General features: G+C 53.6%; 11 protein-coding genes across 12 annotated transcripts; 8 read left to right on the top strand and 3 right to left on the bottom strand.

Annotated features, from left to right (window-relative positions):
- Nucleotides 1-1,510: 1,510 nt before the first annotated feature.
- PPTG_07763 (hypothetical protein) lies at nucleotides 1,511-8,475 on the bottom strand. Its single transcript, XM_008902127.1, has 2 exons — nucleotides 3,339-8,475; nucleotides 1,511-3,254 (listed from the first exon to the last, which is right to left on the bottom strand). The coding sequence occupies exon 1, from the start codon at nucleotides 8,390-8,392 to the stop codon at nucleotides 3,380-3,382; it is 5,013 nt and encodes a 1,670-aa protein (XP_008900375.1). The 5' UTR covers nucleotides 8,393-8,475; the 3' UTR covers nucleotides 1,511-3,254; nucleotides 3,339-3,379.
- Nucleotides 1,578-4,036, top strand: PPTG_07762 (hypothetical protein). The gene is made up of 2 exons (XM_008902126.1): nucleotides 1,578-1,681; nucleotides 1,759-4,036. Exons 1-2 carry the CDS (start codon nucleotides 1,673-1,675, stop codon nucleotides 3,256-3,258), a joined length of 1,509 nt encoding a protein of 502 aa, XP_008900374.1. The 5' UTR covers nucleotides 1,578-1,672; the 3' UTR covers nucleotides 3,259-4,036.
- A 178-nt stretch (nucleotides 8,476-8,653) lies between the features above and the next one.
- PPTG_07764 (40S ribosomal protein S3a) lies at nucleotides 8,654-10,201 on the top strand. The gene is made up of 3 exons (XM_008902128.1): nucleotides 8,654-8,780; nucleotides 9,129-9,177; nucleotides 9,282-10,201. The coding sequence occupies exons 1-3, from the start codon at nucleotides 8,771-8,773 to the stop codon at nucleotides 10,006-10,008; spliced, it is 786 nt and encodes a 261-aa protein (XP_008900376.1). The 5' UTR covers nucleotides 8,654-8,770; the 3' UTR covers nucleotides 10,009-10,201.
- A 192-nt stretch (nucleotides 10,202-10,393) lies between these two features.
- On the top strand, nucleotides 10,394-11,119 carry PPTG_07765 (hypothetical protein). The gene is made up of 2 exons (XM_008902129.1): nucleotides 10,394-10,748; nucleotides 10,841-11,119. Exons 1-2 carry the CDS (start codon nucleotides 10,464-10,466, stop codon nucleotides 10,871-10,873), a joined length of 318 nt encoding a protein of 105 aa, XP_008900377.1. The 5' UTR covers nucleotides 10,394-10,463; the 3' UTR covers nucleotides 10,874-11,119.
- On the bottom strand, nucleotides 10,713-12,221 carry PPTG_07766. 2 transcript variants are annotated; one of them, XM_008902130.1, is made up of 4 exons: nucleotides 11,902-12,221; nucleotides 11,708-11,815; nucleotides 11,355-11,653; nucleotides 10,713-11,266 (listed from the first exon to the last, which is right to left on the bottom strand). In XM_008902130.1, exons 3-4 carry the CDS (start codon nucleotides 11,451-11,453, stop codon nucleotides 11,180-11,182), a joined length of 186 nt encoding a protein of 61 aa, XP_008900378.1. In that variant the 5' UTR covers nucleotides 11,454-11,653; nucleotides 11,708-11,815; nucleotides 11,902-12,221; the 3' UTR covers nucleotides 10,713-11,179. The 2 variants fall into 2 exon arrangements, with proteins under 2 accessions (XP_008900378.1, XP_008900379.1); XM_008902131.1 differs by lacking the exon at nucleotides 11,902-12,221 and having other exon boundaries at nucleotides 11,708-11,893.
- On the top strand, nucleotides 12,207-13,475 carry PPTG_07767 (hypothetical protein; the record flags this gene model as incomplete). The annotated part of the gene is made up of 1 exon (XM_008902132.1): nucleotides 12,207-13,475. The coding sequence occupies one exon, from the start codon at nucleotides 12,207-12,209 to the stop codon at nucleotides 13,473-13,475; it is 1,269 nt and encodes a 422-aa protein (XP_008900380.1).
- A 495-nt stretch (nucleotides 13,476-13,970) lies between these two features.
- On the top strand, nucleotides 13,971-16,628 carry PPTG_07768 (hypothetical protein; the record flags this gene model as incomplete). The annotated part of the gene is made up of 1 exon (XM_008902133.1): nucleotides 13,971-16,628. The coding sequence occupies one exon, from the start codon at nucleotides 13,971-13,973 to the stop codon at nucleotides 16,626-16,628; it is 2,658 nt and encodes an 885-aa protein (XP_008900381.1).
- A 103-nt stretch (nucleotides 16,629-16,731) lies between these two features.
- Nucleotides 16,732-20,048, bottom strand: PPTG_07770 (hypothetical protein). Its single transcript, XM_008902135.1, has one exon. It carries the CDS (start codon nucleotides 20,005-20,007, stop codon nucleotides 19,009-19,011), a length of 999 nt encoding a protein of 332 aa, XP_008900383.1. The 5' UTR covers nucleotides 20,008-20,048; the 3' UTR covers nucleotides 16,732-19,008.
- PPTG_22193 (hypothetical protein) lies at nucleotides 17,270-17,617 on the top strand (the record flags this gene model as incomplete). The annotated part of the gene is made up of 1 exon (XM_008902364.1): nucleotides 17,270-17,617. The coding sequence occupies one exon, from the start codon at nucleotides 17,270-17,272 to the stop codon at nucleotides 17,615-17,617; it is 348 nt and encodes a 115-aa protein (XP_008900612.1).
- PPTG_07769 (hypothetical protein) lies at nucleotides 17,845-18,790 on the top strand (the record flags this gene model as incomplete). The annotated part of the gene is made up of 1 exon (XM_008902134.1): nucleotides 17,845-18,790. One exon carries the CDS (start codon nucleotides 17,845-17,847, stop codon nucleotides 18,652-18,654), a length of 810 nt encoding a protein of 269 aa, XP_008900382.1. The 3' UTR covers nucleotides 18,655-18,790.
- Nucleotides 20,049-20,984: 936 nt separating the features above from the next.
- PPTG_07771 (hypothetical protein) lies at nucleotides 20,985-22,343 on the top strand (the record flags this gene model as incomplete). The annotated part of the gene is made up of 2 exons (XM_008902136.1): nucleotides 20,985-21,021; nucleotides 21,094-22,343. 2 exons carry the CDS (start codon nucleotides 20,985-20,987, stop codon nucleotides 22,341-22,343), a joined length of 1,287 nt encoding a protein of 428 aa, XP_008900384.1.
- Nucleotides 22,344-22,766: the final 423 nt, after the last annotated feature.

Raw genomic sequence — 22,766 nt, forward strand, 5'->3', positions numbered from 1 at the left:
CCAAGAAGAATGTCCGCGTGACATTTCTCCTCCGCGGGCTAGAACCACTGCCTCATCCGTGCCTGAAGTTGATGTGCTTCCATCCGAGCTGCTGGAAGTTCGTGAACTTCAGAAGCGGGATAGGTCTCAAATCATGCAAGTTATTGCAAACGGCTTCTACGAACGCCTGATAATATATATATATATATACTGAGCTCCACAAGCTCCGAGCGGTACATGTGCAACCCTCGCGAGGGCGACAGCTCCCGCTCTGGTGGGTCAGGCGAAATATCCGCTCCCTGTCGCTCGCCATCAGCCGCCTCCGATAATTGGACGATCATCCGACTCCGAGGCATGAAACAGAAGCCTTGTCCTTTGAGTAACTAGAGTAGGGATCTCACTTGCCACCGTGTCGGAAGCGGTGCAGATGACGAGAGTTCCGTCAATTGGGAGCATGCCGATATTAGAGCTCCTCGTCGACACGATGCCTGAAGCAAACTCAGATGCGCATCCCTCACTTGATGGAGTAGAGACAATCCGCAAAAGACTACGTTTGACTTGAATCCGTTACGGTATCAATAAATGCAGCCAATCCGGCCCGGGCATTCAGTAGATTGATGAATGTACATGTAAACTTACTGCAGTGGTGCTAGCTGTCTGCCTTGGGGGTATAGGTGCCAAAGCCATGAATGTACTGTATCATAATAATTGACAGAGGCCGAGACTGACCTCGCGACGACAATACGGAGCAAGTCGCTTGATTCAATAATCTCTTTCGCGTCCAATACGTGCATCGAGGCATTGCTTGGGCGGTATCTTTGTCTGCTTTCAGCGAGAGAGGCGAGGTCTACCGCGTCCACGCGCGAGCACGCAGCGAGTCACTTGATTCAAGCCGATCCCAAGCAACTTCTTTATCTTCTCGCTCTTGTCTGCCTGCAGCCTGAAGATCCAGGTTCGCCAGTGGCGTGGCGAATCACTACCACCTTCGCTCGTTGCGGTAAGATCGCGATCGCCGCGGCAATGCAGCAAGCGGGCCAAGCAGCGAGCTTAAAGGATTTGTTAAAACACTTCGAGCCAAGTATACCGTGAGTGACAAAGCTTGGGATGCAGGAATCCCATGTCTGCCGCGGCCTGCCTCATACTGTTCAATCCTGTTTGAGTATTGATCATCGAAGCAAAAACTCAATTATTTTCAGGCAGCAGCCTAAGATATATGTCTAAATCCTCAGCTCCAAAACGTCCAAGATCGCACCGCCGAGTCCGATTCCTACAACCGGTGTCATGTAAACTCAATCTGCCTACAGAGTGGGCACAGAAACGCCTGATGATATCTAAGTACGTGTATCAATTGAGACGCACATATTTAGCTACTCCTACTTACTAGAGCTGCACATGTCATTACCGGAGCTTGGTAAATAAAGATATTGGCAGAATTAACTGCAGCATTATCAGAAACTCAACGCATGCTCGTACTATTTTTTATGCTGTTCCTTAAAAATGCTCTTAAGCACGATTAGGAGCAAAGAAGGTGAATAAGAGCATCTTGAATTTTTAATGTACAAAATTTATGCTAACGCTAACATTTCTTGAAACTTAGCGTAAAATTTCGAGTGAGTAAAACTCAGTTGGATACAAGACGTTCGTGGCTTGAAGCCAAGTGTCTTGGCGTTCTGCTCCCTGTCAATCGGTGGCCATGAGCAAGGTGTGCACGCTCCCCACTGCTCTCTCTCTATGTGCGTTTTATCTCATTGCCCCCTCTCTCTAACGCTCTTGTGACAGGAGACGCTGGTGACGCTGCTGGCCCGCGAGATGGATCGCGTGGCTCGCAACACTGAGAACTGGCAAGAGCGCATGGCGGCGCTGGGCGAGATGCAGCGCGCCTTTGAGCAGCTGGAGAAAAATCCACCGGCCGGCACTGTGGCTGCCAGTCTCAGTACAGACGTGTGGAAGACGCTGCGGCCGCTCAAAGGAATGGTACAAGATCTACGCTCTCAGATCGTCAAGGAAGTCTGTGCGCTGCTCACGACCATCTCACGCGTCACGCGCGACGCTATGGCTCCGTTTCTGCGCGAAGTGTTGCCCACACTCGTGGAGGTTCGTGGTAGTGGCAACAAAGTCTGTGGCACGTACTGCGGGGAGTGCCTGGAGGCTGTAGTAACGCAGACGGTGATCAAAGGCGCTACGTTGCGACTCTTTGTGGACATTTTACTAGACAGCAAAAACAAACTCATCCGACTATGCTGCATCTCCTGTCTTCGACGTGCACTCGTCTCGTGGAGCCCCGTGATGGACAAGAGTGACGTGCAGCAGCTCGAGAAAGGTCTGCAACACGCGCTATACGACGCCAGTTCCTCATGTCGAGCACAGGCGCATGAGCTTTTCTTGGCCTTCCACACACTCTTCCCCAAGCGAGCGCTCGTCGTCATGAGCATGGTCGACTATAAAATTCAGAAGCGACTCGAGGCGCTCGTGTCCTCGGACGTGGCGGAGTCCACGAAAGGCGCGGGTTCAGCGTCCAATGCCAGTGTGGATGGAGACGCAACTCCAGTGCAGCAAGTGCAGGCGTTGGCGGGCTTCAACCTGGACGTGGGTGATCGTGTGTGCATCCCGGATAAAGAACTGTTCGGGTTTGTGAGATTTTTGGGTGAAATTATCGGCGTGAAAGGGATTTGGGTGGGCATTGAACTGGACGAAGCTTACGGGAAGAATGATGGCAGCGTCAAAGGACGGTATTACTTCCGCTGTAAGCCCAAACACGGTGTCTTTGCACGTCCTCATCAGGTTTTCCTCACAATGTCAGGCTCCAAACTGCATGAGCATCAGCTCCAGCAGCAACAGCAGATTCAGGACGGCGATAGTTTCGCCCAAAAGGGCAGTGCAGAGCTTGGAGACGAACCAGGGGGTATTGAAGCCCCTCCAACACCGGAGGGGTTGGCTCCACCGTTCCCAAGTACCCCACGTACCCCTCCTCCTGCCCCGGCACCTGCTTCTTCGTTGAACCTGCCAGCCCCCACTGATACTCCCGAGCCGTCCAAGTTGAGTTTTGTGCTGCAACGAGCCTCTGTCGCTCACCGACGGTACCTTAACCGTCTACTTATCCATGTTCGCGCGGAGTTGGAGGAACATGAGCGTTTTGAGAACTACGGAGCAACCGCTAGCTCAGCCGACGCAGTGCAGTATCTTCAACAACTTCAAAACAGCGCGCAAGACAAAATCGTTCTCTCTGACGAATTTATCCAGCAGATCATTCAGGCCCAACAAGCTGCGAGGGAGTCCTAAAACCAACAACAACTCGCATCAGTACAAAGGTATGATAAAACTCGAGACGAGTGTCGATAGATGAATTGTCCGACGTGTACCTTTCGATAGTTGCGCTCAAAACTGCAGTATATTGACACTCTCACGTCGTTGCATTTCGCTCTGAAATCACGTGTGTGAAGGATGGTTGGTCCAGTTCCTGGTCCCGGGACTGCACAGGATCTATGACGCTATAGTTCAAGCCTTCCTCTCTTGACATTTCATTGTCCAGAAAGCTTCGAGAAGCAAACGACAGACGGCGATCAAAACTCCCATCAAGCATCATTCCCCTCCCAGAGGCAGGATCACTCAACACGGTTCCTCCTCGCGGGTTGCTAGTCGACAGCCAACTGAGATTACTATCGTCGCTCAAGAATGTGGTGCCACGCTCAGACCACCAGAAACTGGCGCTCCCGTAGCTGTCGTCGCTCAGTTGAGTTGAGCTTCCTTCCTCGCTGGAGACCGACGTCACTGATGCCGACGAAGCAGGTAGCAACATGGACCCGGTAGTCGAACTTGCAGCTCGAACCAATAGCGATCGATGTCTCCCGTCCTCCTTCTTCTTACTCTTCTTGGAGACTGAAGTCATTCCAGGGTATAGTCCAGTCTCCTGGAAAATCGTTTGTTTCTCTCGTTCAATGGCCAATCGCGCCTCGGCCACGGCTTCAGCGACATGTTTCTCAATGAATTTCTTAGCCGCAGCAGCCTTCAACTCCTCCAGCAATTGTTGATCACTCTGCGTAGACTCATAAGATGCTTCTAGATCGTCTCTGGTACTACTCACACTGCTGCCACTTGCTGTACGTCTGTGCTTCTTAGCGTTGTGTAGCTGAGCATGAGCATCCGACAGCAATTTTTTTTGGCCGATACGCTTGGCTAGCCAGTCCTGTGCCTCATTACGCGCCTCCTGAGCAACTAGAGTCAGGGTCGCCTGCTCTTCTTCTCGAAGATATTCCAGAGTGGTTGGCGACAACGTTGGGGGTCGTGGAAGAGCTCGAAGATACTGAGCTGTCTCCAATGGCACTGACTCTGCAGGAGGACGTGGAACACTGATGCGAAGCGGTGGGGGAGCTCTGGTCTCTACTGACTGCGTCGAGGAATCAATGGATGATGCATAGTCCGAGGACATGGAGCTGTATGCCAACTGTTCGCCACTAGCTGATAGCGGGTGAAGCGGAGGAGGTCGATTCCGACTCCCGAACGGATCTTCTTCTGTGTTCTTGTCTGTATTTGTTGGTCGACGGCCTCCAAATGCCTCCTGTATGTCACCTCCACTGCGCTCTTTTCTCCACACTTCCATCAATCTTGACCGTGCTTCTCGAGGACTAACCCCCCACTGATCAGCTACATCCGATTGGGCTGAATGCTCCAGCTCTGGGTCGTCAAGTAGACACGCAAGCAGTTCGGGATCGCGGACTTTGAAGTGCACAGCAAGCTGTAGAAGTCCAATACGAGCACGTGGCATGAGAGCTCTAGTACGCGCCCCACCTCGCACCAAAGCGCGAAAGGCAGAAGCATTCTCCGACTCCACAGCCAACATAAGAGGATTCTGTGGACACGCAGATATCACGGTTATAGCACTTGGTCTACCGCCAGTGTTGGTAAAGTCGCCGTCTTCATCTTCGTAAGTGTTTCCTTCAGTCCAGAGATTTAAATCCTGTCGGTATCGTGTGAACAATTCAATAAACGAGTCATCACACTCCTCACGCAGAGCCACGTGAAGAGGAGCCAAGCCAGCGTTGTTCCAGTTTCCAGTATCCACATGCTCTTGAAGAAGCAACTCCAATACGAGACCCATGGAAGCACTGTGAGGCCATGAACAGGCCAAATGAAGTGCCGAGTCGCCTAAGGAGTTGGTCGTCTCCAGTATTTGAGCACACACTGGGCCCACAGCAGGACTGCGGACTTGAAGCTCACGCGACGAATAGAGCAACAGCAAGGCGTTTCCAGCCGCTCCCGCTGCTAGAGCAGCATGGAGTGGAGTCTCAGCACGAGGACCCATTGGACGTACAAGCATCTGTGCTGCTTCACTTGCATCCGCACTCAAAAGAAACGCCAACAGTAATTGAAGTAAATTTGACGTTGAACGGCCACCGGACGCTGCCACATGCAGTGGCGATACTGCAGTCACTTCGTCATCTTTGACAACTTTAGGCGGCGACGACTTGGTGGGAGTTGAAGTTGTCGGTAGATGAATCTCCAATGGTAGTGTAGATAGGGACACAGAAGTGGGCACCGTGTCGCCTCCAATAACTTCGGCCACCGATGAATTCCCACTGAGATGAAGGAATCTCACCATAAGCGACCGGATTCCTCCAAGAAGAAAATTGCAGACATCTCTGTCCTCTTCAGTAAACGCACTTGCTATTGAACTGTCCCCACTGTGACGAGATGATTCACTTCTCAGCTGCTTCCGAGTCCAGTTGGATGATCGAGATTTCTTTCGGCCTGCTGATTTTCTGTCTCCATCGTCCACACTGCTCCCCGATTTACGTCTTGAAAAGCTCGACGTGTTTGATACCACACTGCTATTAGCACCAACACGAGCTCCTAGCCACGAACTTATCCGGATCAACAGAGGAAGAACCCGGGCAGGATACATTTGACGCTGGCTGCTATTGTCGTGAACAATGCAATCAAGCAAGAGTGCTGCGAGTTCGAGTTGCCCAGCTTGAAAAGCTAGCATGGTCACGGGTCTGCCTGTTTCTTTATCCATCCACCAGTGCTTGCTAGCGGATTGATTTGGCTTCTTCTGGTGCTGATCTACCAGAGCAGCAGCTAATGCGTATAGCCCATAGCGGATAGCAAGTACCAGTGACGATGCGCCGCGAGAATCTACAAGATAAATATCGGCTTTATGAGCAATTAAAGCCGCTGCTGCCAACTCCATTCCTGCTTTAATAGCCACGTGTAGGGCGCTATCATCGTCACCAACCACCACTTTCTCGTTAGCATCCTCTTCATTTCGAGTGTCCAGCTTTGCAACAAATGCTTGACTCCATTGACAATCTGAACCTGACGGAGAAGCACCAGAAGCAAGCAGCAACGCCACAACTTCTTGCTGCCCACTCTTGAGTGCCAACGACAGAGGAGTATCATTGCTTCCCCGATGACCAGCTCGTCCATCGAGACCTCCAGTCGGCGAAGAATGGCGATACACTTGGATAAGCCGCGCGATAAGCGCTACAGGTGCACGAAGTTGAATGGCAAGATGGAGCGCAGTATTCCCCACAGCATCATAAGATCGCGGATCAACTGCCCCACCTGCCACCAACGCGTCTACAACATGCCATTGACGCGCAACGAGTGCCAAATGTACAACTGGTTCGCCGCGGGCGTCACATTGGTGCACCGCCTGTGCATTCATTGAAAGCGCTGCCTCCACGAGCAGAAGCGCTACCGACTCTTTACCCGATTTTATAGCAACGTGAAGCGCCGTGTCACCTACCGCGTTAACATGATCCAGACAAGTCACCAGCTGTCGACTAGATGTCCTGCCTTGGCTTCCCGAAGAGCTCCCCGCCCCGGTCACAATAAGCAGCTGCTTGACGCTTTCGACGTCCCCAAGCCAACAAAAATACATGAGCAGATTCCACCGAGCTGCGTCATCTGCCTGTACTTCACAGCACTGGAAAGTGGCACGTTCATCACCATCACTCTCCACCTTGTCGAGAAGAAGAAGTCGTTTCCGTAATCGTCGCCGTTGATGGTGTTCCTCGCTCTTCTCCTTTTTATCACTGGACGGGGGTGTAAAAACCACTTGCGTCGCATAGTCCCAGTACAGGAGACTCCGTGGGTCTGCGCCAGCGTGTAGCAGCAAAGCAATGGTGCTCTCAAAGCTGGGCACGCGTGGATCTTGCAGAAACGCGAGCTGCAAGGCAGTCACCATCCCTCGCGGCGGTTGCTTTACTTGGCTTCGTCGTCGCGTTCCATCCTTCGAGTCCTTGAGTTGCGAGATGCGAGGAATGCGGACGCGAACGTTCACCATGGCCCCGGCTGCAACATGTCGACGTACTTTGGTCATAGATGGCAGACGATCCCTTCGTGAAAGCTCCAGATACAGCGCATAAGTGGCGATATGATCTCGAATCAAAACGAGCGTGTCGGACGCCTCACCGCCTCCTAGTATTAGCGTCTTGAATTCTTGGTTAGTCGTTGTCCCAGAGTTGCTATGGCTGGCGGATGACGGTGCGAGTGTTGTCTGGAACTTCAGTGTCAGTGCTGCTTTACGAGCTGAGGCAGACTCTCCATCACTCACATGCTCCAGTTTAAGTGACACGAGGTCCTGAAGATCGTACGTCTTGACATTGGCTGCTCCTGCTCCAGCAGTTGTAAGCGCCGAAGAGGAGGCAGAACTGGAGCTGTCACCTCCACGGCTGCTCGTATTGCTTGTTGCAGCGCTGGAACTGGCACCAGACGAGTGATGGCGGAATGATCTGGCAGTTAAGCTGCGTTGGGGAGTTCTGGAGATGCGTTTGTGCATTTCGAGAACCCCCCAACGCAGCAGCAAATGACGTGCTCGCCAGCGTCCCAACCAGCTCTTGGACTTCTTCATCACTTCAGCCTGGAACTCCCGCAGAACGGGCATCGATGTGGTGTCATCGGATGTATTTTCACTTGCACTAGTTGACCCTGGCATGAACGGAGCGATACTGCGACGACGTTCCGGCTTGGGTTCAACGCGAGGCTCAAGTGGGAACGGGTCTTTAGCCACGAGTCTCGTACTGCCGTATTGCCTCACCAAGACGCGCTTCAAGTTGTCGAAAGTGACGGTCACGAACTCCTCGTCGTTCTCTGCGGGTCCATTGCGGTCTTTCTCAGCGGCTTTTGAGGCTTTCCTGGAGAGTGATGCACATAAGGCTGAGAAGGCAGCAGGTTGCTGCACGTATTGCGGGAAGTAGAGGCTCAGGAAATTGAGTAGATCTGAGCGCCGCCATTTGATCGATTTTCTGGGTCTACTGTTATTGCTGTGAGAGAGTGCCGCTGCCTCGTACGGCTCCCGCAGCGCCTCCAGGAATGCGTCCTGGAAACTAGACGTTGATGACTGCGCCAGCTCTTCGCGAGTCTGCAGCAGCTGGGCGTGCGCTGTCGTGAGCGCCTCGTCGAGCGCCGCCATGCTGCAACAAACAGCTCACGAGATGCGAGTGCGGAGTCTGTTTTGAGTCATCGCGATTGAGTCCTTTTCAAATGGACTATTCCCGCAACTTGGTTTCTCTATGCTCCTGAGATTAAATCCCATACAACGACCATAACTTTTGGGCGGACTTTCCGTTTGACCAATGTTGGCTGTACTATTTTTTGGTCAGTACTATTTTTGAGACGTTATTTGGTCACACCTTTTAATTACGTCCCAGTTAGGGGTAAGTTAACCGAACCGGTCCAACGAACCGCGACTTCCATGGCCGGCCAGCCCAGCACCAGCCATTCGCCTTGAATTGTCTCCTACCAACCTGGGCAGCTCCATTTCGCCTTTAAGAAAAAACTAAAGACAACCATGGCTGTCGGTGAGTGTGCTTGCGAGCCCTTTTTGATAGCAACCAGAGCGCAGCAAGTCCAATGAGCTGCATTCGATAGCCACGTCGCTTTCTCCGCCTCCCCCCCCATTGCCCAGCAGCGACACTGAACAGAGCAGGCAAAGCCAGTAGCAGCAGCCAGCAGGAAAAAGAAGAACAGCGTTGAAAAGCGCCTTCTCACACAGGACAAAACACAGCTGCGACGAATTGCAGCAGGAAAACAGTCCAGCAAGAAGGGGCGGAGGATGTGATAGAGGCGATCGATATTGGTCTCATTTGGCGCGACTAGAAAACAGGACGAATGGATTTCTAACTTCTCGCATGGCTGGCTGATGACAGGAAAGAACAAACGTCTGACTAAGGGCAAGAAGGGCGGCAAGAAGAAAGTGTACGTTACGATTTCGTCTTCTTTTCGTCTCAGTAGAAATCTGCATTAGCTCGATAAATACGTAGAGGATCCTGATAATTTCTTTTGGTATTTCTTCCATACAGCGTTGACCCGTTCTCGCGCAAGGACTGGTACGATGTCAAGGCCCCTGCCATCTTCTCGGAGCGCACCTGCGGCAAGACCCTGGTGAACCGTACCGCCGGTACCAAGATCGCTTCGGAGGGTCTTCGTGGCCGTGTGTTCGAGGTGTGCCTCGCTGACCTGAACAAGGACGAGGACCAGGCTTTCCGCAAGATCCGCCTCTGCGCTGAGGAGATCCAGGGCAACCAGATCATTACTGGCTTCCACGGCATGGACTTCACCCGCGACAAGCTGTGTTCGCTGATCCGCAAGTGGCAGACTCTGATTGAGGCCTTCGTGGACGTCAAGACTACGGACGGCTACCTGGTGCGTCTGTTCTGCATTGCCTTCACCAAGAAGCGCCCGAACCAGATCAAGAAGACCACGTACGCCAAGACGGCTCAGATCCGCGCCATCCGCAAGAAGATGACGTCGATCATGACGGAGGAGGCCTCCAAGTGCGACATCAAGGACCTGTTCCTGAAGTTCGTGCCGGAGATCATTGGCAAGGAGATCGAGAAGGCCACCCAGGGCATCTACCCGCTCCAGAACGTGTACATCCGCAAGTGCAAGATTCTTAAGAAGCCCAAGTTCGACCTGGTGCGTCTGATGGAACTCCACGAGGGCGGTGCTGAGGAGAAGGGCGCTAAGGTCGCTCGTGAGGAGGACCAGCTGGTGGAGTCGATGGCTGGCTCTGGTGGCCGCCTGTAAGCGCGTTCACTAGCTTGACATCTCGGTGACACAGCGGGGCATGGTTTTTGTTGTCTGCGAAGGAAGGAAAGCCGCCTGGGCTTCGCGCCCGAGCGAGTACTTGTTTCTAAGACGACGCAGAATAAAGGCGAAATTCTAATCCAATTGGTGTTCCACGGCAGGCTTGCTTTGTGTGTCACCAAGTGTACTCTGTCGTTGTGTGTCTGTTGTCTTCCCTCATAAGCGAAGTACAGTGAAGTGTTGCCTTTGCAACTTGCATACACGTGCTACAAACTGTGATGCAGGTCCATAGTGTTTTCACCGAGGTGTGTCAAGGTCCTTGATTGAAGGCTGCCGTGGTTGATGAGCTCATGCATCCCATTCACATTTCGCTGGTCATGTATGAATATTCGTTATCGAAGGTCTAAACTATTATACAGCATTCCGACGACTGGTAGGCTAAACACTCAAAGACGATGGCAGCGCGCGTGACCAAGCTCTTCCTGCAGAACTGTGCCTCAGCTAAGGTGGACACCAGCAAGTCCACCAAGGCAAAGGGAAAGGCACCCAACTCCAGCTCCACACTGTCTAAGACTGCTCAGAGAAAACTGCGCCAGAAGAGCAAGAAAGTGTCTGGCAAGTCCAAGGTAAAAGTGCTGGAGGAGGCGCGTCGCGATCTGGAACAAGCCGACCGGACGGCAGAAAACTTACGCAAACTGAAGAACAAGACGTCCACCAAGTCCCAGCGCCTCATGGCCAAGGTGCGCCCGTTTGCTAGTGGTGAAAGGCTGTTTAACGAGGCAGAGTCAGCTGACGACTCGTTTTTATTGTGTTTCTCATCGCTGCTGACCAGGTTCTTGCGCAGCGAACTGCTGTATTCCGGTAAATCAATGACGTTTCACTCCGCAGGTGCTCGCTGGTTTAGTCGGCAACGCAATCGAAGGGGGTGGATTGGAGAGCTAACGAGATCGAAGACCTATAGGACACAACAGTCTAAGTGGGCAGCTCAAGTCAGCGCTGTTTAAATAAAATCTCGCGGCTCTAAGTCGCTCATACATATACGCTCCCCCAATCTCGTGTTGGTGTTAATACAGTGAAGTGAACAAATTACTGTTTCTTCAGATGCCGACGCACGAGAGAAATGTCTGTTTTCTGGTATTTAGCGTGAATGCGTCGCGGCACAATGACCTTCTTACTCGTCGTTCTTGCCAGCGGTTGAAGGCTTCATGCCGCTTGAGTGCACATTCACCTTCACAGTGTCCAAGTCCTTGAAGTCGTCCTGCAGCGCAGCAGAAGTTCCCATACAAAAGTCAAACCAATAGGTACGATGGTGGAGATGGTATACAACTTGACTAACGCTAGCGTACCCGGCTCATCTGGTAGAAAGTGTAGGCGAAAATAGAGGACGCGAAGGTGGCGAGGCTGCCGCCGAGGATTAAGTTCTTGGCGCGCACTGACAGAGCCATGACGATAAAGTACTGACAGAGCTCGGTGGAGTTTGTCCTTGTGGATCAAAAATTGATAGCCTCACACTTGTTATCCGGATGAGTGTATCCGGATATTTGATGTGGTGCACATTTCAGTGCACGGAACTCAGAAATTCGTCAGCAAAAGTGAAACGACCCTTGATTCTCCTGGGCATTCACAAGGCAGCGAACAAGGTCTGCTGTATAGCTTGATTAGCACTGCATACATTGTAGACTACAGTACAAACACTTACTAGAGCAGAGCACGTTGGACACGATATCTAGCAAGAAGCCATGTAGCCATCATGTCCCTAGTTGTCGGGAAAAGCGGCATCGTTGAAGTCAAGTCATCGTGATCAACACTGAAAAAGCAAGAAATCCCCACAGCGTTAGACAACCAGTTGCAATGTGTGTACGTGTGTCGCCGAGTGTTTTGCAGTCGGCCTACATGTAGCTTTTTGACAATCCAGCCGATGTGTGTAGCCATTCTGATCCGCTGTGCGCCACGATTGGCCGACCAGTGCCGTAAACACGTATCGGTTTTCGACCAATGGTCGGGGCGGTACCCAAGTTCTATTCCTGCAAGCAGCCATTTCCAGCATTAACTGCCGGGTCAGTGGTGCATTCTCGGCTCTCCTCCGCGCAAGTGTTCGAAGCGAAGCCGCTGCAGCCGTGCTTTGCTGTGCCCAACGTCTGCCTACCCGTCTAGACAGCCAACAGCAGCAGTAGCTGCAGAGAGACAGAAAGACGGGGATGACGTCGTACCTGCCCTTCGCGCAGTCGAATCTGTTCCGCACCAAGCGGAAAATGTCGGGACCCGTAGGCTCCTGGGGCCCGCTGGACGAGAAGAACGCGGTATCGTGGCCTGATATCAACAGCTCCCCGGTGACTGTCGGAGGAGGCCGCAGCCCCAGACACTGGTGCGACTCGGTAGACTACCGTGAGGTGGTGAGCTTCGTGCTGTTCGCGCTCTACATGGTGGCCGACGTAGGCCTCGGCGTCATGGTGTGGGTCACTTTTTTCAAGTTTATCATCGAGCCCGACCAGAATCGCTCGCGCGCTACCTGGGGAGGCATTTGGCTGCTCTTCGCCGGCACTTTCTTCTACGTGCGACGTCTCGTGCGCTCCCGCGTGGATGTCCATCTGCGCGGCATGATGGACCACGCCGAGATCTTCGTAGCCATGTCGCTCGTCATGGTGTTCTCTGTCAACATCGCCTTCTACCTGCACGTGCCTGCCACGATGCCGCTCAAGGATCTGGGCTTCATGCTGATTCCAGAGCAGGGTCTTCACTCTAAGTGGCGGCCAGTGAGCGACATCCTGACCGCCGGCGTGCCTGTCATGTTCCTGCTGCAAACGGTCTTCATGACTCGCCCCAACCGTTGCCGCATCGTGTCGTCCTTCTTCCGCATCGCCACGATCTGCTATTTCCTGCGCATGCTTACGGTGTCAGTGACGTCGCTTCCCGGTCCTGCGCCACACTGCCGTGCAGGCAGCCCCGACTACTTTCCTCCAACCACGTGGGTCGATATTGTCACGCGCGTCGGACCCATTTACGGCAACTACAACTCGTGCGGTGACCTCATTTTTTCGGGACACATGGCGTATACAAACTCGGCCGTACTGCTGTATCTACGCACGCTGGACCGTAATTTTGCTGGCCGGACCGCCTCAAAGATCCGCTGGGCGTGTGGCATGGCGTACCTTGTGATCTTGGCGGTGCTGTGCATTGCTGGCCGCAAACACTACACGGTGGACGTTGTGCTGGGACTGATCATTTCGACTCTAGTGTTTTTCCACTTTGAGCACAGCTGGACGCCGCTGTGCTTCCAGGTGCCGCATGGTTTGCTGCCTGTGGGTGACTTGCAGCGGATCTACGGGTCACAATGGCGGAAACGCTTCAGTATGGACGTTCCCGACGAGGCGCTGAACGAGCTGGACGACGCCGAGGGAGACGAGGAGGCTCGACGGCTGCTCAAGACGAACGCATCGACGTATAACCAGGTACAGCTCATCTGCTAGCGCCTCATGAGAGCGTGTCTTTCGTGCTGCTGCTGTCTTGCTCTGCCTCGAGAGAGGTCCCTTGAAACATGCTTCCTCGAAGGTCAGCGCAAATTGGAGCAAGGGTGTTATACGGATTGGCCTTGCTTGACAAGATCAATATGCAACGCGTCTCCAGAATATGTCTCCATTACTGCCACTGAAGCCATCATGATCGCCAGCACCGACTGCCTCAGCGGGTATCACGCCACAAATACATTTCCATTTTTGACACGCAACGCACACAAGGAGTTTTGCCTGCCTGCCGCCGAACATCGCATGCATGGGTACACTTACACAGACCTCTGAAATCAAATTTTGTTTTCTGTGGCATTTCTTCGAAAACCTTCCATCATTTATACAATCGCGTTTCTTCACCGACACCGACATGTTGAACTCTTCATAACCGAAAGAAACACGCGAGGCTCAAGCGTCACCCGCTGTTGCCCCGCACTCCCTGAACGTCCCCACTTCTCTATGAACCCGACGACCAACATCAAACCCAAGGCCAAGTTCTCCAGTCGCAACCTCAGCGCCGTCTTCAAGGCGCCGCTGCGGACCAAGCCTCTGCCGGACAATGCCACCGGATCGCTGCAGCGCCCTAACAGCCGCATGCTCGTGCTCGGGCGCGCGGCTGTGGCGCCCCCTGCGCCACTTAACACTCCAAGTATGAAGCGAGAGAGTCAGGTAGTCGACGTGCACGTGAGTCTGGTACCTACGAGCTCCAACTGGGCTGAGAGCGTCGAGAAACAGCAGAACATTGAGACTCCAGAGATTGGGCCGGCTCCTGCCGACGTAGTGGCCCTACCAAAGGCCCCCGATAAAGTTTGGACGCCCGAGAGTGTGGCTGAACATCTGCACACTAGAAACGCCCCCGCTCGTCCCAAGTTTGCGATCAAGAGCTCTGGGCGCTGGGGAGATGATGCTGTAGAGCAAGACATCGTTCAGAGCAACATCCGTCGCCAAAGGCAGAAGGAGAAAGAGTTCCCGGACTTGAAGGAAGCAGCAGAGGAGACGCAGATACACCACGGTCCAGGAGAAGGATACACTCGTGCTACCGACAGGTCTCCTTCGATCGATTCGCAGCAGCCGGAGCAACATCACGGAAGAGCCACCGGTCGATGGGCGCATTTTAATGAGCAGCAGGAGATGCATCGTCCCATTCAGGACAACCGGTGGTCTCATGATCGCTATGAAGGTCATCGCTGGCCACACCATGGAGAGGATCGCTGGTCGAGGAGCCGCTACGACCGCGACGAAGACGATCGTTGGTCGCGTGGCCACCACTACCGGCACAACGATGACTATGGGCGAGATCGGCCACCGTACGAGTCGAGCAACGACACTATCTCACCCGTCCCCAACGACAGCCACACCCACTTTAGTCGCAGCGATGCACGCTTTGACTTGTTGGTGGCTGGCGACCGAGATCGTGTCTTAAGCCAGGGCCCGCACCGCATGGACTGGGAAAGTGGTCGACTGGCACGTCGAGATGGATGTTCATCCTCACCTTCCCGTCTGACTGGGCCGAGGGATTCTTGCTTTCGCTCCCCACAACCAGATCGTTCGCCAGCCCCAAAGACAGCGGATGTGACACCCGCGAGAGCAATAAATTGGCGCAACCTGTCAACGCCAGAAGAGGGAGCTACTCGTGCTTGGGGTCGAGCAGCAACTGCCCCGCCAAAGAACGAGAAGCCATCTACACCCGTGGCTGAGGCGGTCGAGAGCAGCAGTACAGAGTTATCGTCTAATTCGTCTTCCAACAGCAGCCCCAGTCCCCAGATTCAACTGCTAAAACGCCCAAAGATGTTGTTTGATCCCAAGACTGGCGGTATGATGAACGCCAAAGATAAAGCTGCTTCAGGAAAGCGACAGGCAGGTAGTCGAAATGGAGTTAAAGATCGAGATGGAACGGATACAGCTGGAATACCGCGATCGAATTCCGCTAGCTGGAGAAGCAATGAAAAATTGGGGACTGATTTTAACGCAGCATCAACTACCAGTGTCATCGCTGTCAACTCCGTGCAGGAGGTAGTTGTCGAGGACGCAGCAAAAGCCAGTAAGGATTCATCTTCGGTCTCGTCAGGTGAGGTGCTTCCAGAGCCAACAGCGGACAAACTATCTACGAAGGAAAGCAATACAAAGCGTGCACCCAAGTGGACGACCACTACGAAGGATCCTACCCATCGGGAGAGTGGATATCGTGAGAAGCGTAGAGATTCGCGGAATCCCGCAGCGAATGTACGTGATAGTTCGAGGCCCAACAATGGTAAGACGAGGAACGACCGTGCAGGAAGCAGTACAAATAAACCTGCTCGGCGTCGCACCAACAGAAAGGTGACGGATCTACAGTCGTCACAGGTAACTCCGCAGACTATTGAGATGCTGAAGCAGATTTCAGAGGGGTCCACTGGGGGCGTCGTGGTGCTTACAGATGAGCAAAAAGGCATCGAGGTGAGCTCCGAGGACAGAGGTTTCGAGACGGTCAAGTCTCGACGAGCTGTGTTGAACGAGAAGAAGCAACTTCGACAGCGTTTGGCATCCAATGAATTAAAAAGCACCATAGGAGAGCAGCAGAGCAAGGGGGAGCAGGTTCAAGAAACCATCAGCATGTCGTCCAAGGCGGTTGACGTGCAACTTACGTCCAATCCTCGTGGGAAAGCTGCGAACTCGCGTAGGAATGCAGAGCAGAGGAAGCCGAAGTCGAAGACGAAGCAGCCCAAACAGGCAAAGAGCAAGCACATGCCAGTGAAGACTGCTGATTCAGCTGAGGCGAAGCAGCCCGCAAGTCCAGCCAAGCCCACCGAGCAGGTCGCTGGAGAAGCCCCGACTGAGTCGACAGTCTCGAAGAAGCGGCTACAATACGTGAAGGTTGTCCCGGCGATGGAGGAGAAGCGCGAACAGAATCCAGGCAGAGAGAAGAAAATTCAAGGCAGCTCGACACGCAAGTCAAGCGATCGGAAGCCGTCGTCGTCGAGTGCCGGGAATTACCAAAAGCAGGAACCGACCAAACGCGCCGCCCAGAAGGTGTCAACGCGGGGTTCAGTCGCCAAGACGAAGCCCAAGCAGGTCCGTCAAGTGTACGTGGTGAAGACGCCGGCGCCGGCCAGCAGTGCGTCGTCCACCGCCGCATAGGTAGGTAGGATATAGGGACTCATAGGAATTAGTCAATATGTACAATATCCAGTTTATGATTCGTCAGTGACGAGTAGTGTCCATGTTTTACGTTGAAGGCAACCTGGTGCAACAGGAAAGGTACGGATGTCTGTCAGCGATACGTGTAGAAGATGAAAATCCTTCGCGCCGACGGAGTGTTGGAGTGCCTCCGGTGATCGCACGATCGCTCTACCGGCTCTACCAAGGTCGTGGATCTTATTCAGTAAGCCTCCAGGTTCGAGCCATCCGTTCGGAGTACTGTAGCACCACCGAGATCGTCGATTGCTGTCCGCACTGTGAGCATCATCACTCTCCATGGTGATGGCTGCAAGACGCCAGTATGCAAGAATGCAAGCAGGGCAAGCCTTAGCGGCGTAGGAAACGCAGTGTTTCAGTGCACGACGGGCATATATTCACCATCGTCGAACAGGATACACAACAATTTGAACTGGCGTATCCAATGTCCTTCTCAACATCAGGCGGCGATTCAACGCGACGACTAGCTGAAGCGGGCGAAGAAGTCGATGACTGCTTCATCGGCCTTGTCGGCCCCAAGACGATGGTCGCAGCTACGTACCTACCACTGGTAGTACCAGAGTCAGCGGCGGCTGGCTACGGGGATGCGGCGACCGTCGCGCGAAGGACCTAGTGGCGGGCTGAGGAGGATAGTAGCACCTGGACACTATCGACGGTCATATCCGAACGCACAGCGTCGAGGCGACCAACGCGCTCGGCGATGGATTCTCCGCTGGCTTGCTTGGCGAGCGCTAGTGGCTGCCGCGGGGCGAGGGACCATCGTGCAGGGCTCAGACGAAATCAGAGAAAGAGTGATGTCGTGTGGGACCAAAACGTCAAGGCCACGGGCTCTTCTGTCCAGCGTTGAGTGCAAGTTGAAGCGGTCTCTGTCACTGGGGCCGCCATCGCCGCCAGTGTATGGAGGTTCGTGTGCAACCCCATCCAGTCAGTGACGACCTGCGCGGGCGAGTCAGCAGGATGGGATCGTCGCCGCGAGAACACGCCAGAGTGGCGCAGCGTGTGTCAGCATTGAACGCGGTGTAGCCAGCGGCAGAGCGAGCGGGTGACCATCCCGAAGCCCACCGAACGGAGGCGGGCGGCAGATTCAGGTTTGAATTTGCATCGCCCAGAGCAAGCCGCTTCAACTGACAGCCCCAGTCTTCTGTATCTCCGATCTCCCATGCAGAGCAACAACAGCAACAGTCCCAATACCTACAGCCAGTCCAAGGACGACAACACTGCACCACGCGAGGTGGCGCCGTTCCTTAAGAGTCTACGCCGTATGCTGCTGGACGAGAGCGACGCTGTGCTGCGCTGGACGCCCGACGGCCGCGCCTTCGAGATCCACGACATGCAGGAGATGACGGCGCGTGTGCTGCCTAAATACTTCAAGCACTGCAAGTACACGAGCTTCCAGCGCCAGCTCAACTACTTCAACTTCCGCAAGTGGACCAAGTCCAAGGCCGTCGTCTGCACCTTCTCCAACGATTTCTTCCTCCGCGACCAGCCTGAGCTCGCGTGGAGAATCACACGTAAGAAGTCGCTCAGCCCGCACGCGCTGCCCAAGTACCGACCCACGGCCGCCGCCCGTGCATCTGCCATGCCCTACTGGAAGAAGGAGCCTCTGTCCGCCGCGCACCCTACGGGCTTCGAAAACCTGCTGCTGAACGGCGACAATCGATGTCGTCTACCCTTCCCGGTGACGATGGACAGCGACCTCCTGTTCAAGCAGCACGATGTCCGCCATCCGCCGCAGTGCCGACGCTACTACAGCTTCAACATGGCGGCACCGCCGTCGGAACCGTACACAACTACGAGAAGCTACGACCTGACGAGTGGCGAGCAGACTGAGCCACTCGACTGGATTGACTGTCTGCTACCACCGACGGATGACTCGTTCATGTTCATGTACCCGCCAGCAGCACCCTTCACTATGAACCATGTGAACCTGCGCAAGAGCTTCGAGTTCGTGCCCTCAACTACTCTGTGAAACTTTGCAGCTGTGTATGTATAGTCTGTCGCTACGCTGCCAAAGGCAACGTAGCAGCAACGAGTCTGTAACTAAGGCAACCAAATATTTGTATCTACTCATTAGTTCATTGCCTTAATTAACGTAGAAGACAGGATCCACCCAGGCGTTTCCTTGGTCTCTTCACTGCATACCCCCATTATTCTTCAGCGCCTCTTCTTTCGGTGCGGACGTCACTGAACACTCTTCTGGGTTGACAGTCAACACGACGGTCGCAAATTTATTTCCTTTTATTCACCTGAGTCAGTAGACAGTCGACAATGTGTGCAGCTGCAACCTTTGACGAAGGACGAGGAATCCTTTGAAGACCACTAACTAGAGCTCACGCTGCTGTCGGGCAGAGTCCGATCCCCGCACGAAGGCCTTGACCAGTTCGCGATAGCCTTGCGCCATGTCGGCGGTAGCGTGTGTACTCTGCTCCAGCGAGCGCGCGATGGCCAGCAGCACACTACGCTGCTCAGCCAAGACCAACGACGGAGTCTCCGCGTTGCGCTGCGTCAGCTGCTGCTCCAGCTCTCGACATTTGGCTGTCTGTTGCTGGAAAATGGCAATCAGATCCTGGAAGCCGCGCGCCATACCGGCAGCCGCCACCGAACTTCTCTCCACGGACCTGGCCAACGAGCGATTGTAGTTGTAGTCACCCCCAGCATCGTCGCTCGCAGTCGTCGCACTGCTGTCTGGTTCCCGTTCCTGCTCCCGATTTCTCCTTGATTGGACGGCGGCTCCTTCGTCGCTGCGCTTCCGCTTGTGGCGCGGAGGAGCAGCAGTAACCACCGGCGGCGAAGGCTCCACCGTTGTGGCAGTATTAATTCCTACACTGTCTTCAGCCTCCACCTCCACGCGTTGCTCCTGCTCTTGCTCCTCTAGTTTTGGCTCCTTCTCTTCCAGTCGCCTCTTCACTGGCGGTTCCTGCGAATAGTCCGGGCCGCCGTCGCCCACGATCTGCTTCATGCGGGCCTCGAAGACCCAGGGCAATTTCCCCTTAAACGCGTGGCACTTGGGCCGCAGCCGCTTGGCATTCTGCCACCACTCCTCGCCCATACCTATGCCGTCGACATTGAAGCCTGGCTGGGCGCTTAGCCACTTATATTCGGCGTATTCGCCGCGTAAGTTTTTGAACTTGACCGCCACTTGGGTCTCGGTCCATGGCTGCTCCCGCGGGAAGCTCTTGTTCAGCGACGCCGTCAGCTGCTCGCGTGCGCTCTGCTTGAGCAGCACACCGTTTTTCGAGATGTTGTTCGGGTCAGAGCGCAGCTCTGCGTCTAGCTCCAGCAGCCGCAGTACCTCAGCCTCGAGGAACAGCACCATCCTCATCAACGGAAATGCACAGTAACTTAAGTTTTGTCTGAAATGTGTGAATCCGATAGAAGTGACAAAATTTGACGATTCACAGTAATAGGAATTGTTGAAGTTGAAGCGTTTTGAGTTTGTGTCGAGCAAGGCTGAGCTGGTAATGAATAATGAAAACAGGGGCATCGACAGCGGGTAGATCGAAAGCACCTATGGTATTGTGTGGTGAGAGGATTGAGTAGGCCAGCGATGACACCTTCCAGAAGCTGCTGATACTTGTGTCACAGTACTCGGAGTCAATAATTGCATCCGTCTTGCAGAAACCAAGACTCTCCCTGCACAGAAACACCGAGCACAGCCATCGTTACGGAAAGAGTTTCGAGTTTGGCTCAAACGAAGTCACGGAAACCATGTTACAACGCATAATTCACTCAAACGTTCATTCCATGGAGTGAACATTCGAATGAATTATGCGTTGTAACATGGTTTTTGTGGCTTATCGAGACCCATACTGGATTTCGCTCAGTATGTACAATGTACAAAATGACAGCCGCGTACATGTATAGCTTCTCATTGTTTACCTTTGCCACAATGACCGTTAGTCAGCGTGTCTTCATTCGCAGACAAAACTCTCACGACAACACGCCGAGTTGATTTTGCCGTACCAGTCTCAATAAGCTGCGCCTTTCGACATAGTAGCAAACTCTGCCGCACGCCTCGCATTATAATAGGCAACACTAAAGCCGACTCTTATCACAACTATCAACTACATGTATGGATAGTTGGCAAACTACAACTGCATCGCAGCTGCCTATTGCTTATGTATGATGCTGCCAATATCCAGCCAAAGCCAAACTGGTAGCATCATACACAAAACACAAACTCAATATTGGCCTCCTCCACCTCAATAATAAAGCGCGGCGGCTGGTCGTTTCACGTCCCGTCTCGCCTTTTGCGCTTCATTCGCCCAAGTTGAAGCGTAGCGTCGGCCGCCGAGACGAATGGGCTGCATCCTGACCAAAGTCTGTCTGGACGAAGGTGTGTGTGTGTGTGTGTGTGTCTCTTCTCTCGCCTCATCTGAATCGTCCTAACCTCTTTTTCTTCTTCTAGACCTGCTGATGCTGGGAGATTCACCGCCCTACGAGAACCAGCAGGACGAGTCAGCCACGCCGCAGTCTCGACGCTTCTCGCGTGCCAAGACGACGCTGTTAGTTGTAGAACCAAGCGATGTCTTGGAGCTGCAGAAATCGACGCCCAAGAAGCAGAATCAGACGGAGAAGGAGCCGACAGACTCAGACGCTGAACTTCCGAGTGTTCTCGTATACGGTGGAGGCGTCCCGGGCGTCGCTTTAGACGACGATAGAGTAGAGTTACCAGAGTTTACAAGCGTCCGAGAGGGAGGGTACAGGTCTAGCAACGGGCGATTACGATGGGGTACGCGCTCCAGAGCAGGCAACGACCCATTGCGACGTCGTAAGGAGAATCAGGACGCATTGTGTGTCTGTGACGCTCTGGCTGGAGACTCAGACGCCACTTTCTTCTCGATATTCGACGGCCACGGATCTCAGGGAGCTTTTGTGAGTCATTTTGTAAGGGAACAGTACTATCGAGCAGTGGCCGAGGCGTATACAGAGCTGATTCCTCGAGCCTCTCACGCTAATGGCAATGGAGCGAGTGTAATAACCAGAAAAGCGAGCGTCACGTGCGACGTTGTAGCTGAGATTTTCCAGCGAGCGGCCCCGGCGGTCGTGGACGCGTTGGAAGCTAGCGCCATTGACATCAGTGTGAGCGGCACCACAGCTGTAGCCATGCTAGTGCGTAAGACGGACGTATTTATTGCCAATATTGGAGACAGTCGAGCTGTAGTGGCGAGGTACTCAGAGGAGGATCAGCGGTATGAACTGCACTGCGAGACGAAAGACCATAAGCCGGATGTACCAGAGGAATGCGCTCGCATTGAGCGGAATAATGGACGCGTGTTTGAGTGGGGATCCTATCGAGTCTGGCTGCAGGATGTAGATATGCCTGGATTGGCCATGTCGCGCTCGTTCGGTGACTCTGTGGCTAAGACTGTAGGCGTGACAGCGGAGCCTGATGTTACTACAGTGGAGAAGCTCAAATTCAGCAGCGTAGACAAGAAGAATGGAGAGAGGCCGTCTGCATTTGCAATACTCGCCAGTGATGGCATTTGGGAATTCATGACGACAGACGAGTGCATCGATTTTGTAGCTGCGTGCATTGTTGACTCGGGGATGGCGCCGCAAGAGGCATGTACAGCGCTTGTAGAGGAAGCGCGCGATCGATGGGACGCAGAAGAAGACGTGATTGACGATATCACTGCAGCTGTTGTCTTCTTCTGATCCGGCTGCTCTTTTGATACGAGCCCAACACTCATTAGAAGGCTGTGCCTTGTTCCGAAGAACTTGTGTTAAGAGACAACCTTTTTGATCTCCGCCTGTGATCAAGACTGTGGTGAGTGTCTTCCTGCCATTCCCGAGATGCGGTGTTGATCGTACTGATACACGAGGCCTAAGAACCAGCTAAAAGTATTGCTTTCCGAGGTGAGCACACATGAAGAAGTATATTTATTAATTAGAATGAGATACTCTCACATTGTAGCACTGTCCAGCTCTAATTAAAAGGGTTAAAAGGACTAACTTGCTGTTTACCAATGTTGTTTACTGTTAGCACCAAAGGTGAAACGGATCCATCCAGCAAGAATAGTCGTGACCTACTAGTCCCAGTCGCTTCGCTCTCCAACGTCCCAGCACACAGCGAAGTGT

Source organism: Phytophthora parasitica (assembly GCF_000247585.1).
Source record: "Phytophthora parasitica INRA-310 unplaced genomic scaffold supercont2.13, whole genome shotgun sequence".
Lineage (NCBI taxonomy): Eukaryota > Oomycota > Peronosporomycetes > Peronosporales > Peronosporaceae > Phytophthora > Phytophthora nicotianae.